General features: G+C 53.8%; 1 protein-coding gene across 4 annotated transcripts in view; it reads right to left on the bottom strand.

Moving 5' to 3' along the window:
• SNX29 (sorting nexin 29) overlaps nt 1–19,266 on the bottom strand; it is a 499,743-nt gene that overhangs the window by 23,899 nt on the left and 456,578 nt on the right. For all 4 annotated transcript variants that reach the window (XM_019468619.2, XM_053894354.1, XM_053894353.1 and 1 more), the window contains one exon: nt 18,806–18,945. In XM_019468619.2, the coding sequence (XP_019324164.1) occupies nt 18,806–18,945 (140 nt within the window). The remainder of the gene's footprint in view (nt 1–18,805; nt 18,946–19,266) is intronic.

Genomic DNA, 19,266 nt, shown 5'->3' with positions numbered 1-19,266 from the left:
CCAGCTATGCGACCCGGAGCAAGTCGTTACGCCTCTCTGGGCTTCATTTTCACCGGAAGCGGGGTAAGGGAAGATGATGACTGCAACAGTTCTCTTAAAGCCGTTAATGGGGATCTCTCATGAACCGCTGACCCCAGGGTCACTGAGGAACAAGGAATGGAAACTGATGAAAAAATCCCTGCTGGGGTCACCTGGGTGGTTAAGCGTGCGACTCGTGATTTCGGCTCAGGTCATGATCTCACAGTTCACGGGATCGAGCCCGGTGTCAGGCTCTTTGCTGACAGCACAGGGCCTGCTTGGGATTCTCTCTCCCCCTTTTTCTCTGTTCCTCCCTCTTGTGCTCTCTCACTCTCCAATTAAGTAAATGAGTATTTAAAAAAATTCCTGCAGAACAAATGAATCCCTTAATGGAATTGCCTCTGCTGATGTGAGCAGTTCCTGTGGCTTTGGAATGTGACAAGGCAGCTGGGTCTAGAGTCCAAGGCCTCCACTGGGAACTCATGATGTGCCCGGGGCTTAGCCCCTTCCCACCTGCCTCGACCCCGCCCCCTCTCCCCAGTGGGTCTGTTCCTCACCCTTAACGTGAAAGCCCTGGTTCTCCCTGCAGGGATGGGAGAGCTCCTGACAGGTGGTAAGAGGACCTTCGTCCTGGATGACTCTTCCACATTCAGAGTCTCTCCAGTGCCCAGCCCACGGGCTGGGAGAAAACTCTACAGCAGCAGACACACCTGGGGTATCTACAACCCTAGGCAGCCCCTGCAGCCCCCAAGTTCATTAATTCATCCTGGTGAATACAACCAGACTGCCCTGCCAGATAGAAGACGCCTGCTAAGGAGGGCTAAGGCACACTTCCCACTCTGTGAGGAGTGATGAGCCGGGGACGTGCAGAAGATTCCAGCCCAGAAGCAAGATCTCGTGGCTCCCTGGGCATGGATGCCCGGCCCAGAGGTGTCACAGGCTTCTTACACAAATGCTTGCTGGGGTAGCTGGCTGTGCCTTTACTCACAGCTGGAGGACAGACCCCCAGAATGGACATATGTGTCCACTCCCCTTCTCTCCTTTCAGGGGATGGCCCCCACTGAAACCACGTTCAGTCCAGAAGTTGAGGTGGCTGAATGCCCCACCCCTTCCACCCAGAGTCGGCAAATTTGGCTAACGGGATTCCATTCTCCAGGCCACCGTCAGACATGGGCTCAGAGACGAGCCGATGACACAAGGCTTGGCCTATCAGAAACTTCGCTGGAATCTCGGCCGGGCCTACTGGGAAGGATGTGATGAGTGAGTCTTCCCTAGACTCTGGCTGGAGCCAGTGCGGGAGTGCGCATTCTCAGGAGCCGCATCTACAGGCTCCGTAAGGGCCACAGTTCTGCCAGATGGAGGACACCTGCTTGCAAAACGAAGGTTGACAGTATGTGAACCTCTGGATCCAGCCAATGAAGCTACACTACCCCTGGGCTTTGCAGTTACGTGAACCAATCGATACTTCTCTTCAGCTTAGGCTAATTCAAAGTGGGTTTCAGAAATTTTGCAAACCAGAGTCCTTTGAGACACATACCATGCTTCTGGGATCTTTACAGATGCAGACAGCATCCTGAGTCCCTGGCATGGGTCAAGACAACTTACTAGATGCCTTTCTCCTATTTTGCCATTTAGCTAATAACTTATTTTTATTTATTGTTTTGAAGTGTTTTTTAAAATGTTTTTATTTATTTTTGAGAGAGAGAGACAGAGCACAAGCGGGGGAAGGGCAGAGAGAGGGGGAGACACAGAATTCGAAGCAGGCTCCAGGCTCTGAGCTGTCAGTACAGAGCCCAATGCGGTGCTGGAACTCACAAACCGTGAGATGATGACCTGAGCCAAAGTTGGATGCTTAACCGACTGAGCCTCCCAGGTGCCCCCATTTTTTTGAAGTTTTTTTTTTTTAATGTTTATTTATTTTGAGAGAGGTAGGGAGAGAGAGTGAGCGTGGGAGAGCGCCAGCAAGCTGGGGAGGGGCAGAGAGAGGATAGAGAGGATCCCAAGCTGTCTCTGTGCTGTCGAGGTGGGGTTCAAACTCTCACCTGATGGGAGTGAGAATGGGGTGTCAGGACAGCCAAAGGACACTCTGTGAATCCAGAGACGTGGCCAAGGTCTGCACTCAGGAGGGAGGTTTAAAACTGCAAGAGGGAACGGTTACAGCCTGGGGCCCCCCCAAGTCACGCTGATCTGGTCTGAGATACAGGCACCATCACTCACTAAGTATGGATCTTTGGCCAAGTTCATTAGCCTCTTTGAGCCTCAGTTTCTTAATCTGTAAAATGGGCCAAAACATGGTAATCACTCTCATAGGGAAAATTGTAAAAACTAATGAGATAATTCCGGCAGTCACAAAGTGCTCAATAAATGCTGACCACCATAATAGTAATATCCCCGTTACTGAGCGTTCACTCCCTGACATAACGCATGTTCACAAAGTATATCCCTTCTCCGCATGCACAACTATCGCACAACACTGTGGTGGAGAAAACACTGGAGATTCCAGATCTGGGTAAGACGGAGTAAATGCCACCAAATGTAGCTACGAAAACGTACAGAGTACATGAGGCAGCTACTGATGGGCTCTGGAAAGGAAATAATGGCAGGTGGACTGGGGGGAGACAACCAGAATTTGAGGTACCATCGAAGCTGCAGCGAGTTTACCACCGTTTCCCTCAAGGACCGTCCAGCCTGGACTCGAGTCAGCCCGACATCTGGAAATGGCGCGGGGCACACACAGGCCTCCGGGTGAGCCCTCTGTTTCTGACTCAAAGGGCAGGAACGTGGCCCTGAACGCTGGGTGTGGTGGGGAAGGGGAGCCCGTGTTTCTCTCGCTTTTCTCGGTTCTGTCGTGCCTCGGTCTGCAGCTGTCCTTGCACGCCCAGAACTCTGAGACAGGGTGTGGTAAGAGGAAGCAGGGCTCCCCCGGGGCGGCCATGTCCTCATCGCTGTTGTTCATATGACAAGAGGGACTTTGCAGATGTGATTAATTTAAGGCCTGGAGAGGAAGAGGTGATCTCAGATTTTCTGGGTGCGCCCAGGGTGGTCACAAGGGCCCGTAAATGATGGAGGCACGAGAGCAGAGTCTCAGAGCAGCCGACAGAAGTGGTCATCCCCGGACAAAAGGAGGACGCAGTGCAGTGGTTCTAGAAGCTGGAAGGGGCAAGGAAACAGATTCTGCCCTGGAGCCCTGGGGAGGAGCCAGCCCTGCTGACACCTTGACTTCACACTGATCTTGGACTTCCGACCTCCAGGACTCTAAGGGAATAAATTCCTGAGCTTGTGGTGTTCAGTTTCAGTGGCCACAGGAAACTCACACAGGAGGAAACTTTCTTCTTGCATCAGAAGAGCTTGGACCTGGGACGCCTGGGTGTTTCAGTCGGGTGAGTGTCTGACTTTAGCTCAGCTCATGATCTCCTGGTTCATGGGTTCAAGCCCCGCATCGGGCTCTGTGCTGACGGCTCAGAGCCTGGAGCCTGCTTCGGATTCGGTGTCTCCCTCTCTCTCTGCCCCTCCCCCGCTTGCATACTCTGTGTGTGTCTCTCTCTCAAAAACAAATAACCATTAAAAGAAGAACGGTGGTCCTTTTCCTCTCTGGGTCCCCTCCACTTGGCTCTGGGCAGAAGAGCAGTCGTGGGGAGTATGTCAACCTGACCACATCCTCACACCTTACAGAGAAGTTAACACAAAAGCAATCACAGTTCTAAGCATCATATTACAAAATTTTTAGAAGGAAACCTGAGAGAAAAGTCTTTGTGACCCTGGTTTAAGCAAAGAGTTCTCAGACAGGACACCGAAAGCATAATAAAAAAAACTGAGGTCTGGATTTCATCAGAATTAGCGAGTCTTGTCACAAACAAGACACTGTTCAGAAATAGGAAAAGAAAAGCTACAGACTGGAGAAAATACGTGCAAATGACCTTCTGACGAAGCACTTCCACAGAGAATATAGAAGGACCATCAAAACACAACAGGAAAAGAAAAACCACCTAATTTTTTTAAAAATGGGGACAAGACATGAATAGACCTTTCCCAGAGGAAAGAGGCTGAAGAAAAACCAGCACATGAAAAGATGCTCATTATCAGGAGGGAAATGCCGAGATCTCCACCCCTGGTGCGCGGCGCCTGAAACCCTACGCCACGCGGGAACACAGGCTGGCTGTTTTCGTACACTTACCACATGACCCAGCCATCCCCCGCTGAGGTATTTACCCTAAAGACATGAGCATTTTAGTCCACATAAAAAGCACACGAGTGTTTGTATTCGCTCAAAACTGTCAATAGCCGGAAACAACCCAAGTGCCTTGTGGATGGCTCCACGGTGGTCTCTCTACACTGGAATGCTCCTCAGCCATCAGAGGACCGAACCTCAGGTACACCCAACTCACGTGCATCGCAAAAAACGGTGGCGAGTGAGAGAAGCCGGTCTCCAGAGGGCACTGTGGATTCCACGCAGAGGACGTCCTCGGGAGACAAAACCACAGAGACGGAACAGGTCAGCGGTTGCCAGGGTTAGGGCTGGGGAGAGTGTGCGACCGTAAAGGGACAGCATGAGAGCGTACTGGTGGGTGACACAACTGTCCTGAATCCTGAATGTGATGGTGTGGATACTCAACTGACTACACGTGCATTCAAGTTTACAGACCTCAACTCCAAACCAAAAGAGCTCCTTTTACTGCGTGTTAATTTCTTTCTTTTGGCCACGTCAAGGCAAGCGGGACTCTGGTAGGTACATTGAAGGCTCTCGTGTGGCCCTTTCTGGAGCACAGTGGAGTGAGCCCCAGTGCTGGGGCGGTCGTCCCTGGCCTCCCTCTACCTTCTCCCTCAGTGAAATCTCTCTCACCCTAGAGACCCACCCTCATGCGCCCTCCACCCCATCTCTCACACTCCCCTCTCCTCCCTAAAACAAGTTACTTGTCTGTGCTAGTTGTAAAATTGGCCCCAATTATCCACCACTCTCTGCCTCGTCCTCTGCCCTGTGACTCGGCAGGGCCCTCCCACTCTGACTACAGTGTCTACCTGGGGAACGCCGGGGCCAAGGGGAAAGTTAGCGAACGTGACACAGAGCTTGGAAAGTGCTACAGGGGGTGGGCCTTTCCCGCTCTCGCTCTGCCACGCATACCTGGCCAGCCCGAGGGCCCCGGCTGCCTCATCATTCCCAGCCGAGGCCATCCTGGACCAGCAGACAGCCAGCCGATCCCCAGACCTGGAGGCAGACGAGGCCACGACCGGCCGGCCTCCCGGGCGGAAACCGGCCCACCGAGGGGGAAGTGATGGCGGATCGATCGCACTTTGTGGGAACAGGCCACCTGGTTGGCAGAGAGCCAGCAACTTCCTGTGTGCCTCGCCTCCTTGGGACCAGAGAGCTTTTATTACTGTCACTTCTTTACTAACCCCAAAATAGGACGGGGGTTATTGTGCCCAAAATAACCTCATCTGCTTCCCTCGCTCCAGACTGAATTTTCAGATGCTCCGACGTTTAAAAATAAAAGACAGGAAGTAGGACAAGCAACTGTAATACAAGACAAGCTGCCAACTCGACTCGTTCTGAGACTGGAAAGTCTGAACAAAGGGTTACCTGAAATGTGACCACAGTTGAAGCCCCTTGGAGAAGCTCCTACTGGGTGACGCCACATTTGATCCTCTTGCCAAACCCGTGAGGCCTGTGCTACTGGCCCCGTTTTACAGATGGGGAAACTGAGGCACAGAGCGGTCCAGGCCCCAAGCCCGGTGGTACAGCTGACGTTTGAACCCGGGTCTGACTCATCCAAGGTCTTGCTCTCTCGGTTACGTACCACAGTGCTATTGCACAGCCGGGAGAAACTCAAAGCAGAGCTTTGCCGTATCTACCACAAGGAAATCCACCCATCAAACAGAACCACTGACGGGGGTGAAAGGGTCTGCTGTCTGGGGGGAGCCTCGTACTTTACAGCCTGGTTTCAGCAAGGCAGGGCTTGGCCGCAAGGAGGCCATCTTCGTGTAGACGAGATCACAGAGCATCGGCTTCTCAGATCAACTGGACAATATTTGGAAAGAAAGGCAGGAAGAGTGGTGGGGAGACACATCAAGTCTCACATCCCCCCAAAGTCCTCAGTGAATGTGCTTGCTGGGTGTTCCTCTGAAAGCCCCAGCGCTCCAAGGCGTGCACTGGTTCTAAGAACGCAGATAGGAGCTGTGTGTACTCGGCCAGCAGCCGAAGCGGTGACTGTCATTCCTGCGGCCACAGCCACGGGCCTACTTTGCACCTGGTGTTCAACACTGGGGCAGAGACTTGTTAAATCTCTGAATCAGCCTTTTGAGGGAGGAGGGCCTGTTACCAGTCCCCGTTTACAGATGGGGACGTCAAGGCACAGAGTCCCTCAAAGGCCTCATTCAAGATGACTGAGCCGGTAAACGGCCTGGCCTCGAAACCCAGGCCTGTGGGACTGCACGGCCCTTTCTCTGAACGGTGATGCCAATCTGCTCATCCCTTCAACGTCAAACTCACAAAACGAGCTGCATCCCAAACTCCGACAGCATGGCTTGTTTCCTGGTGCATTAGTAATTTCTCAACCTGCCTTCCCAGGACAAGCTAGTGAGAAAAACATCCACAACTCTGTCACAGCAAGTTCCCATGTGTAAAAAAGAGAAATGAAAACAAGGAATTGTGTTTTCACTCAGCAGGCCGTGACCTGCTTTATCCTCTGAGTGACGCTGGCTAAGCTACTGATTGCGCAAAGGATGGCATTCCTGGGGCCAAAGCAGGACGTGGCTCTCTTTTCCAGTCCCAAGAAAAGATCGCGGGTATATGAGATTCACAAGGACGGGAAGGGGCCACGGGACAGGAGCAGACAGGGAGGAAGGAGATGGCTGGAGAGCGTGTGTGGGTAGGTAGCTACACCCACTTCTCTGACCTGGGTCAAAACCCCCCCTTAGTTCTTTACCCCTCTCAGCCCCAACCTCCAGGCCTCTCTGCAACACCCACTTTGGGAATTAACCCCAAGTAGGGGGAGATGGGTTGGACCTTGGGCAGCACCAACCAGTGGCGCTGTACTAACGAGATGTGTGCACTCAGAGGCCACGGGGCGGGGGGCAGGTTTAAAGCCAGGGGCGTGAGCCCCACACTGGACACCCTGCAGAGGAGAGGCGGCTTGGCCACAGGCAGGTGCGACGGAGTCCAGGCTTCCCTTCCCAGGGATGCTAAGACCTAAAACCGGGAGCTTCGAAATCACCGCCCATGAAGCTATTTACCAACACTCTGTTTCATTTGGACACAATGGCCACAGAGGCTGGACAGCCACGTGAACTCAGCCTGAGCTCCCCACCCCACCCCGTGCCACCTGCGAGTCCCCGTCCCACGGCCAGGCCCCTTTGCCGTGGGAGGCTCTGTTTCCTCGCCGGGCAGCAGGGCACGGGAACGCCGACTTCCAGGGGGAGATGTGAGCACTTAACGTCAGAAGAGCTCGCGGCCTCACACCTGGTTCCTTCTCGGCCATGGGGCCACACAGGTTTGCAGCCGGTTTTATGAGAGTCAATGGCAGACCAGCTTCTTGAACAAGACCGGGGTTCTCACCGCTGGGACTCCTGATACCTTGGGTCAGAAAACTCTCTGTTGTGAGAGGCCTTCCTGTGCACTGTAGGACGTTCAGCAGCATCCCTGGCCTCCACCCCGCTGGATTCTAGTAGCCTGCCCCCCTCCCATTGTTGTGACAATCAAAACTGTCTCCATTCACTGCCAACTGTCCCTGGGGCTGGGAGGAAGGTGACAGAGCTCCCAGCTGAGAACCTTGGGGTCAAGAGAAACAGAAGGGCCCACTGTGGCCTCTCTGTGCGCAACCCCTCAAGGCAAGTTTTACTTGTGAACAAGAGTGGTTTCTTGAACTTCATAGGTGAAAATACCACACTTCCTTTTCAACCCCGGTAACTTGTGACCAATTCCCTGGAATACACACAACTGCCCTCCATGGACCCACGGCACGGTTCTTGGAGAGCTTCTAGAAGGAAAACCACATCATGACTGGCTGTGTTCCTTCTCTGTAGGTAAACAAGTGCCACCAAGAGGCACCGAAACATGGCAAGGAACAGGAAGAAGTACCACAGAGAAGACGGAGAGAGCTCGGGCAGGTGCTCTGCCCGCAAGAGACGAACATTTGGCCGGGCACCGAGCCCGCTCTGGGGATCCAGAAGCTGCCACACAGGGAGAGCGCAGGGCAGACAGGCTGCACTTGGATGCTGAGCAGACATCTCCTGCCTGTGGACTGTTCTGATGACCCACAGCTTGTCAGACCCAGTGCTGGGGGGACCTCGGTCAGGACTGCGGGCAGTGCTGTGTCTTGAGGGCTGGTTGTCAGTTACCCTGGTCGGTATCCAGTGGTCATCGTCCCCTGGGATTGAGGGGGTTGCCGCCTCCTTCCACCCTACCCTGCATTTCTTCGTGTGCTGAGCAGATTCATCTAACGCATATCCCGTTTGTCTGGCAAGCCCTGCGATATACCAGGGGCCACACGCAGCCCACACACAAATCAGCGGATGCCTGATTTTCAAATCAGATTTTTTATTGAGATATAGGTTTCTGCCATGTGGAGAAACAGAAAGTCTGGCCACCTGTAGATCCACATACAGGAAAGTAACGTGGGAGGGCAGTGGCCGACCCTCTCCCACAGGATCCACACCCCTACCTGAGGTCACACGTCAGTGGCGTTACTCGCTTATACATGACCTGCCTGGCCCGAGAGGCACCTGTACTTCCCACCATGCCCCAGCTGACAGGGGTGGACTTGGGGACGTTTGCTCTCTTGCTCCCGGATGCGGGGAAGGTGCGAGGCTTCACTAAGCAAGAGGCTGAGAGATCACAAAAGCAGTCAGGAGGGGACGTCCCACCGGGGCATTTATGTCCCAGGTAAGGGTGTCCGGCCGGGAGGCGCACTGCCTCCTCCTATGGATCGCACACCTGGTTAGGAACAACGTGGCAAGATGTGGAGGCTAAGGAACAGTGACCACAGCCGCCGTGGGTACGAGCTTCCCCTCCATACCAGCCTGGTCAAGGTCCCCTGTGAACTGGGGGGAGTGGGGTGGGCGGGGGGCACATTAGTGCTTGACCCCTGGTGTGTCCCAACAAAGCACCAGCGTGTCAGAAAACGGGTCAAAGTTTCTGCAAGCCCCAACGGCCGCCAAGTTGCTCCAGGACCAAAGGGCACACACTCTGAGGAGGGGGCCGCAGCCACTGAACTTCCAGGCAGAAGCTATGAACTGTGTCAAGTGCCCTGCATAGAATACGCTGCTCCCTTGTGCAAAACCAGGCTGGACACAGCTGCCAGGTCCAGAAGCCGGCTCCTGCAGAGAGAGGCCTGCCTGGCAAAAAGCCCGTCCCTGCCCGGAGGCGTGACAGGCAGGCTGCGGCCGGTGAAGGTGCTGCCTCCCCTGTGCTGCTCTGGATGACCTGTTTACCACGTTCTCCCCAACGAGGGTGACAGGGGCGCCACCGTGGTTGTGCTGAGCCACCTGCTCTGAGAGTCGTCAGCCAAGGTGGCAGCGGAGGCGGCGGCCAGCTGGCTGATCTTTCCGCTCGGGGACTCGGTGCTAACTTCGCAGCTCTCGCATGCGGAGGACAGCTGCTTCGGGAGACACCCTGCCCTCGCGACCCTGCCCCAGCTTCCTTCCTCCCAGGGTCCTGCCTCCCCGTCCTGCTGCTTTGCTGGTTCCACGGGGCCTGGCCTGGCCCCGCTTCTATCCTCAGCCCTCTCCTCCTCTCCTCTCCCTTTTTCTTTCCCCACCTCCGTGGTTACCAGTGCCAAGCTTGTATCAGGAGACCGGATCCCAAGCAAGGAGTGTCTCCCAATTCCTGCAAGAGAGAACTCTCCAGGGTTCCAGAGCCACGAAGCAGGGTTCCAGGACGTTCTTGGCAACTGCCCAAATCACAACTTATTCTTCAAATATTCCCAATATTCTTCGTACCGTTTATTACTCTGGAGATCTAAAAAGATTTACCTCTTAAAGAAGAAACAGGAAGTTTGGAGGTATTTGCCAAGGCCCGCAGCCGAGCGAGCCCCGAACAACGGATGACACCTGCACGCGTAACCGGGGACTGTTCCCCTAACAGCGCGGTGCACAGATCTCCTGCCAAAGTGGACAGCATCGCACAGAATTGTGGGTCAAAATCAAAGTAAGGACTTACTGCGCTTCCAAAACTTATTTCTAGGAATACCATTGACATCAAGCATACTATGCACCTAAGCCGATTAGTATTTATTTCATTTGCAAGAAGGACTCATTGTTTGCCGCAGACACAACCACGAACATGTGCCAAAGACGCGGTGGCAGCTAAAAGCAAGACTGACCGATGAGATCGTGACCATTTCTCGCCTCTGAGTTCCTGCCCTGGTTCCTGGAAATGTCACCCTTAACCACCTCCGTGTGTCGAGAATCTCCCTTTTGCCTCCTTGGTGTAGATTCCTTCAAACCACGAATGGTGATCGCTGTCCTTTAATTTCCACGAGAGAAATGCAATGCTTGCCCCCATCTCTTGACGGATTTTTCTTGGGATGTGAACAGGTACGTTTCCTGAGGAGCACCAGGAGGGCATTTCCAGCTCACGTGAAGCTCGGCACACGCACTCCTTGGAGACGCTCATCCCTCCCTACCTGGCTCCCAACTCACGTTCGGGACCCAAGACCAGCTTCTAAACCCAATGCCTTGTTTCCACCTTGTCTGCTCCCAAACCAGCTTCTCTTCTGTCCCCTTGACCATCATTTGCCCAGACATTTGGCCTCAAACACTTGGCATCATCTGGTTCAGGCCCATCGCCACCACCATTTCTCTGGGTTACCGCGAAAGCACCCTGCCACCCCCCACCGCTCCACTCTCCCCCAGCTGCCCCTGTGTTCCTCCTAAAACACAGACCTGAGCCCAAAGGCCTGCATGGGCAACCCTTCCGGAGACCAGGACAGAAACTCTCTGGAGACCTGCACACTCCCAGGTCCCAGCTTTCCCGTCTCCCCTCCTGATGCCTATTGAAATTCTGCATATCAGATTGGTACCAGGGGGTGGGGTTTAGTGACATCTGTCAAAATTTTTAAATGCACCTGCCCTCTGAGCCAGACTGGCTTCTAAAGAAAGATCAGTCCTCCCTACCTATCTGCCAAAATGTAGGTCTGCTGCAGCATTCCTGCCAGCACTGTTTGAGGGAGAACAATCTGGAAATCTCGTCAATCTTCCAGGAGAGCAATGGTGAAATAAATGACAAAACAGCCCCTGCACTGGATGCTGCGCGGCTTTCACAAGGAATGAGCCAGCTTTATTAAATTCAAAAGGCAAACTACGGAATGCGGTGTAGGATCTGGCTTGGATATACAAAGGATTAACAATTTCTACAACGTTACATAAGCGGCTTCACGGCGGTCACGGGGGGTGGGGGCACAATACTCGGCAGAGTGATGTTTACTTCTCAATCTCCTCTCGTTCTGTAGTGTTTCATTTTTTTTAATACCTTAAGTTTATCACTTCCTCCAAAACGTCTGCTCCCCAGACTCTCCTTCCCCCGTGCTTCCTTTCTGCTGGTAAAAATAGTGACACACATACGTGCTTACTACGTGCAAAGGGCTGTTTGACGAGCCTGACATACGTCGCTCGTGGAACCCGCGTGGCCCCCCGCGAGGCGGATGCTACGAATATGTCCATTGTACAGATGAAGACACTGAGGCCCGGGAGAGCTTCAGTGACTTGCTCAAGACCACACGGCCTGTCCGTAGCACAGCTGGGATCCGAACCCGGCAGCGTGACACATAACGAGGCACTCTGCAAGTTCCTAGTGAACGGATGAAAGACACATGGCCCGATGATATCAAGCCCCATACGTATGTGGGCCCCCGGTGCCAGGTCCACATCTTAGCCATCGGTTTAGTAGCCCTGCCAACCTCTCTCCAAACCCAAGAGCCTGGACACAGTTGGCGCTCAATCATGTCTGTTGACTTGAATACCGAGACTGTCCCCAGTGAGCGGACGTGGCGGCGTCGCTGCATCTGCCTGGCCTGGCAGGAGGCTGGGTGCATCGTCACGTCTCCCCACCCGGACAGCCGGTCCTCAAACACAATGGGGTCCACTCACTGCTCACCTGCCCTTCTCATCACCTCCGCCAAGATGCCAACTCCCCCTGCGCACACCCTGCAAAAGCCGTCCCACCTGCTCCTCTCCAATTTCATTCTCTATCCCATATCCGGAGTGAAGTTTTAAAAATGCGAACCAGATCCTTATCACATCCCTCCCCCAAGCCCTTCAGGGGCTTTCCAACTCACTGAGAATAAAGCCCAAAGTCATTGTTATGGATTTCAAGGCCCCAGATGATCTGTGATCTGGCCACCCTGGCCTTACTCTGACACACTCAGCTTGCTCCCGCCCCAGGGCCTCCGTACTTACTGTTCCCTCTAACTGCACACCCTTCCCCCAGAAATTTGCAAGATCTTTCCCTGACAGAGGCCTTTCCTGACCATCTGCTGGAAAATACCACTGTATGACTCTCTAGCCTCTGACTCTGCATGAACTTTCTTCAAAGACCTTATTATTTGGCAGTGTATGTGTTTGTCTATTTTTCCACTCCCCTACTCCATCAAAGCAGAAAGTGGTTTTTTTTTTTAATCTTCTTTCTGTTTTGCGCTCTACGATAAACCAGATGGGAAAGACGTCTGCTGAATGTAGGCTCCTTTGAGGGGTACTTTCCATGTTGTCTAGTCAGCAGAGTTTCTGTCCTGGACGTGTCCCAGAGTCCCCCACTTTTTCTGGCACTCGTTCAGTCACACTACCCTCCTCCTCCCCGCTTTTGTCCCTCCTCTGTGGAGCTGACCTCTCCCCATTCCCCACCGAACAGAAAGAGACGGCAGAGTCAGACCCTAAGTACTGAGGGTAGGAAGCCTGGGGACATGAAGGCTCTCTGAATGTTAGACAAGAGTAGCTGTTGTCCTTGTCACTTTCAAACAGAGGGACTCGTTCCCCTCTCCTTGGACTGGAGCCCTGGGATCTGGAGGGCCAGCACCCTGGGGGCGGCACTGCCTCCACGTACCCTAGCAGCAGCCCCAGAAATAGCCCGGCTGGGGGCGCCTGGGTGCCTCAGTCGGCTGAGCATCCGACTCTTGGTTTCCGCTCAGATCGTGATCTCACGGTTGTGGGATTGAGCCTTGCGTCGAGATTCTCTGTCTTCCTCTCTCTCTCTCTCTGTTCCTCCCTCCCCTTCAAAATAAATAAACTTGAGGAAAAAAAAAAAAAAAAAGAAAAAGAAATAGCCAGGCTTGGCTGGAGGTGACTGGGTGGCATTTTATACTTCCTGTCTCCAGGTGACAGGGCGGTAGGTCGCCGGGGAGGAGCCTCTGGTGGTGGGCTTCCAAGGATTGGGGGTGCCTTCCCGTGGGAAGAACAACGTCCATGGGCCCAGGCCGACTTCTCAGGCACCCGGAAAGCCAGAGCTCAGCTCTTGCAGCTGCTTTCCCCGGGGCGGGCCCTGAGCTACCGTCTAGAGTGCGGGATCCCTAGTAGGGGGACGGGAATAATTCAGGACGATCTTGGGCAAATCATTTAAACTTCCTGGGCCTCCAGTATCTCACTCGTAGGGATGGATGCACATGTGTCTGGATGAAGAGACACCCAGAAATGTCCGTGGGGTTTTTATAAGGATTCTCTCCTCCTGTTTCTCACGAGCGGACATCTCAGATAAGACACTCTCTCACGTGAGCTCACTTAACCCCCGACAGATCGGTGGTCCTGCCACTGTTCTTCCTGTTGTACACCTCACGACACAAGACACAGAGGCCAGACCCTTGCCTGAGGCCAACCTCCACCTTAGTGGGAGAGCTGGGGAACCTCAGACGCCACACTCCCCACCCTTTCTGTTTGGCTACCAGGGACCTCAGACCCATCTGCCTTTGAGGGCCTGGCAGCTGATGGAAATCAAGGAAGCCCGACTGGGTAGTTGGAAAGGTGCCAGTGTGGGGCATAACCGTCCCATCAAAAGTCACTCACCTTCATGTTGTACTTTAAACACTGTCCACACCTAACCAGTCTCCCAGGTCTGGCCACACACTTGAGATCTGTCAAATCGGGTCTGCACTCCTCTGTGGCACCTGGGCCACGGTGAGGACTCTGGAGCCTGGAAGGTTCAGGCTCGTCCAGAGAAGCAGTGCGAGTTAAAAGTCCCTAGGAGGGAGCTAAGTAATTTCTATCAGCAGCAACTTGCAAAGTGAAAGGTCTCAGCTTGGGATTCAGGTGATCCTTTTGTGGTGAGCAGCGCGGGGCATTTCATCCCCAGGCTACACCCCTGCTCACTGGGAGAAACGGCAGCTCCTATTTCGGCAAAAAATACATTCAACAAGCTTTCGGAGCAAGCGCAGCAGCGGAGGGGGGTGGTGAGAGGGGCAGACATCGGCCACACTTTTTGCTGAAAATTCAGTTGGGAATTTGTGCTGTGACCTACATTACTCCAGCCCTCACCCCTGTAACTTTTCCCTCCCCTTCACAAACAGCCGACCGTGATGCAGTTCCCCAGGATGAATTGCTCTGCAGTAAACATTTTAATAATGCGCTAAATGCCAGCACAAGAAATCATGTGAGCCTTCACCAATGTGCGGTCCAGTTCCGCAGGATGAGTTCTTGGAATCCAAGCCTCCCTCATTAACGCACTTTCAAAAGAGCACCTGACGTCCCTGCGGCGTCTGCTAACATCTGCCACGCGTCACGTCTCGGCACCCACCTTTCCCTGAAATGCTGGGGGGTGCAAACGACACGGGGCTCCTGAGGAGGGGGCCAGAGGGGGCTGCTCTTCCCCTGCTCACCATCTTGGGGCGGGCGGGGGGCAGACTCCGGTCCCCATCTGACACACAGAGTTCAAAATGGGGAAGAAACGGTCTGCTTCCCGCCGCCCGGCTTTCTGATTCGGCCTGCTGCCGGCCCTGGCGGGGACGGCGGTGGGAGGCGGGGAGGTTTGGAGAACAGATCCGACCAGCCGATTCTTCAGCTCCCAGATCGGAGCAGATGGCAGATTGCTTGGAGGTCGGGATGCCCCTTGCAGAACACAGAGCAATACTGACACCCGAAAGAAGAAAAACAAAGTGGAGACGCGCGTGCAAAAGCGGCTCCTGCTGGATGCTGGACCCCACGAGCCTAAAGGCTCTAGGGAAGATTTATGAAGGAAACGGAGCAAGTTCTACGCACCAGCTTTGAGTCCCCTGCCCTCTGCCCCTCGCCCACCCCAAATCAGAGAGGGACCACCTTTCGGAAGTTTGGCAGTGGGGCAGCTCTCAGAACACGCGCGAGAGCAGCGTGCAAACCGAAGGCACCTTGGGTGACACAGGGTCCGGTCTCCCATCCGGCCTGTATGGAGAGGCCGTCTGAGCGGCGGGTGAGAGGCAGGACTGCGCGCCCGAGTGTCTGCTGGGGGCCAGGCAGGAAACGCAAACGAGCGTAGGAGAAAAGCAGCCAAAGGCCAACAGGGGAAGGGGAAGGCTCAGCTTAGGGTCCAGGAGGCAACGGGGCGGGGGTCTCAGTGAGGGCAGGCAGCACTGCTCCACGGCAGCCAAGGGTGGCGGGGCGCTGAACGGGGGCGTATGCGTCTGCCCCCCGCTGTGACACAATACCACGGACTGCGGTGGCTTACTCAAACAACAGACACTGATTTCTCACAGTTCTGGAGGCTAAGAGCCAAAGTGCTGGCAGATTTAGTTCCGGGTGAAGGCTCTCTTCCTGGCTTGCAGATGGCTGCCGCTCACGGTGTCCTCACGTGGCAGAGCGAGCGAGCGAGCAAACGCCAGCGCCTCCTCCTCTCCTCGTAAGGGCGCTAATCCCATCGTGTCGCCCTTATGACTTCCTGTCAACCTCATTACCTCCCCCAACCCCCACTTCCAAATACCATCACGCTGGGGTTAGGGCTTCCACACATGACTTTGGGGAGGACACACATGTGCAGTCCCTAACACGAGAGGACCAAGTCTCAGTTTTCCAGAGGAGCCTGATACGTGATTTGACACTGCTATTCTGAGGTTGGGGACACTTCAGTAAAAGTAAACAAAAACCAAAACTCCACTGGACTGGTCAGATAAAAGATCGGGGGTGGGGGCGGGGCAGGCTCATTCCACAGGCTCCAAGTTTTACCCCGAAACACGGGATGTGGCACTGAACACCCGGGGCTCCCCGTGCGCTGGCTGGGTAACCCTGGGGTCAGCGGGGGACCTCTCTGGGCCTCGCTCTGCTCAGCAGTTTTGAGTGGCACCTTACAAAATTGCCATTTTATCGGCAGGTTTATAGGGTGCCACCTAATAGGTTCTCAGGAAGACTGGGAAGATGAGTTCAAGTAGGGGACCCCTGAGCCGGTGCCTGTAGTCAGCAGTCAGCACATGGAGGGGGACCGGAGGCACCTTCCTTAGTAAACACGCCTACTTCTGTTCAGTAGCTAAAAGGGGCTTTTAGAATCCTGAGTCAGCATTTGAAAGAACCGAGGACGTCTGTCGAGCCTTATGAGAATAATTATCCTTTGTAGGGTTTATGCCCTTAACCAAGAGAGATTTGGGTTTTTCAAATCAGAAATTCCTCAGGGCGAGATGTGAGCTGAGCGCCAGGCACGCACAAGCAGGAGATCATCGCAAGGAGACTTACCAGCAGCGACAAATCGGGCCGCTGCTCACCTTCTGTCTACCCCAAAATGAACCAATCTACACACTCCAACCCGGAATCCCCACGTCACTCACAAAAGACAGACATGGGCCGGGCAGCGTCCTCTGGACCCCGGGAAAGCCAAGGGGAGCAAGTGGTTTAATTCCGACCGGGGTCTAGGCTAGTGTTTCTGCGGAAGTCTGGCGTCAACATGGCGTCATCTGCCACAATCTCTGACTGAGATTCTTTGTGCTTTTCTGTTCTCTGTGCCAATTAGACACGGAAGGTTTCTCCCTCAGCTCTGATGAACATAACCGCACGGCCGAGCTCCCACAGCACACTGAGCTGCTCGGTGAACATACAGTTTCCATGATCCCGCAGGCCGCTGTTTGGTAAAAGCCCAATCAGAGAAACCCGGGCTGCCCACGGCAGGCAGGAGGGACGCCAGCTGGCCTGCGAGCAGTCTCTTCTCCTCAGACTGGGGCAGGCGGCCTGGCTTCGCATCAGGGTCTTAGGACCGCCTAACTTGGTTTTCACTGGGGAATTTAGCCCAAACTCACAGGACTCAGGGACAGGTTAATTTCCAACACATATCGCAGGCCAGGCAGCTGCCTTTAAAAGAATGGGAACTCCCCTCACGAACCATTACGGCACTTTCCAAACAGCGAGACTAAGCCCCGGCATCACCAGGGAATGAATGCAAAGTGTGGTTTTCCATAGCGAGCGTTCAGAAAAAAAGGTGGCTTGTGGGGCGCCTGGGTGGCTCTGTCAGTTGAGCGTCTGACTTTGGCTCAGGTCGTGGTCTCGTGGTTTGGGAGTTCGAGCCCCGGCGTCAGGCTTTCTGCTGTCAGTGGGGAGCCTGCTTTGGATCCTCTGCCCCCCTCTTTCTTCCCCTACCCCCCACTTGCACTCTCTCTCAAAAATATACCCTTAAAAAAATAAAAGAAAAAAAAGGTGCCTTTTACCAGATGCAGAATACAAATTTTGTCTTCTTACAAAAGCCCTGAAAAAAATCGGGAAAACATGAGCAAGCTGCAATCGAGAGGGGCAGCTGGCCAACGTCGGCCTGGTCGGAAGTTCAAGCTGGAAATGCCGGGAGGTGGGACCCAAGGCAGACATAAACAGGGTAAGCCCATCTGAGGTCAGAGCATCACCGTTAATGAGGACAGACCCCTGGACCTTCAGCGGACTGTTCTCGAGAGCTACGCTGAAAAGAAACACTTATTTCACCCCAGCACGTCACACAGCCCCAACCAGCGCATCTCAACTAATGGGTTCCAATACCACTTTTGGGGATCCACAGGTTTGCCGTACAGAGTTTTACATCTTGAGTTTCCCTATGATGCTAACATTCTAGAAATGATACGATTATGTTCTATAGCATCTGAAGGCTCTAAAAAAAACAACTATTCCATCATCTCTGTTCCAGTTCTATGGTATAGCGGACTCCTCAGAGATCAAGTAGTGACACCAAGGGACGGCCACTTGCCCCAAGGTGCTGCACAGACATGTCCCCAGCAATGTGACCAGAGAAGAGTGCGGGGCATGGAGCTGGCCCCCAGACACACGGGCGCCGCACGCAGCCAAGGAAGGAGTGTGCTCCAGGCCAACGCGAGCAAAGCTTCGGTTTCAAAACAACATCAGTATCTGTTGTGCTGACAGTTTTAAATTGTGATGATTTTGTAAGTGCTTGACACGTCAACAAACATCTTTCAATTCCTGTTCACTTTTACAAGAGATATAAGAATGAGAAATGTATACCTAATTTTTTAAGTTAGCTCACACTTAAAGTTATTTTCATATTAGTATTACTTAAGTCAGCAGCAGTGGGAGTCTGAGAATTTTCCCTTGCATCCATTACCCGCTGAAGCAACGGTGACAGGCTGATTTGGTTCTGGAAGATTCTGTGAGCTGCAGAGAAAATTACTCTCTGCTTTGATCGAAAGGTGGAAAGTAGAAAGCCACGCAGGCCTGCATTTATTTGCAAACCTCAGCTCAACAGCGCTCATCGGCTGACCCGCTGTCTTGAAGCCCTTTCGGAAGTGCACAGCGCCTCAGCTCATGCGGCTCGGGGAACAACACCTGGGCCCCGGTGTGTCAACGATGGCCACGCACTTCGCCTGCCAACCTCGGAGGAGGGGGAGGAGGAAGTGCTGGGCGGAGCGCCCACGTGAACAGTACTTACACAAAGAAGGGCATCAGCTGCACCAGTGTCTCCTTCTTGGGGCTGGCGGCAAACTCGGGGGCTACTTGGATGACCTTATTCATGACGCTGCGCAGGTAGTTCTGCAGCTGCTTCCTCCGCTCCTCCACAAACTTGGCATCCTGAGAAAACAGACACACAGGGCCGCTCAGGCGCTCACTCTTTCCTCTTCCGAAAACCACCCATAGAAGATACAGCGACCGGTCATCACCACCCAGACGGCTGAAGTCGACCTGAGCGACTGTCGCGAGGAAAGGGTGTACGTAAGGCTTCCCACGTGCGATCCTGTTGAATCAACAGGGAAAACGTTCGTGATATTATTACTAAGAGGGGGACAACAGATCCATGAAACCACCTACAGTGTGTTCCCATGAATAAATGAAGTCTTAGCAACTGTGTCTGTTGTTTACAGAGGACCTACAATGTGCCAAGGCGGTGAAGGG

The sequence above is a fragment of the Panthera pardus genome, unplaced genomic scaffold (assembly GCF_024362965.1).
Source record: "Panthera pardus isolate Hobbes unplaced genomic scaffold, ASM2436296v1 HiC_scaffold_5, whole genome shotgun sequence".
NCBI lineage: Eukaryota > Metazoa > Chordata > Mammalia > Carnivora > Felidae > Panthera > Panthera pardus.
The sequence above is the reverse complement of the archived record's forward strand: the minus strand, read 5'-3'. Positions and strand labels throughout refer to the sequence as shown.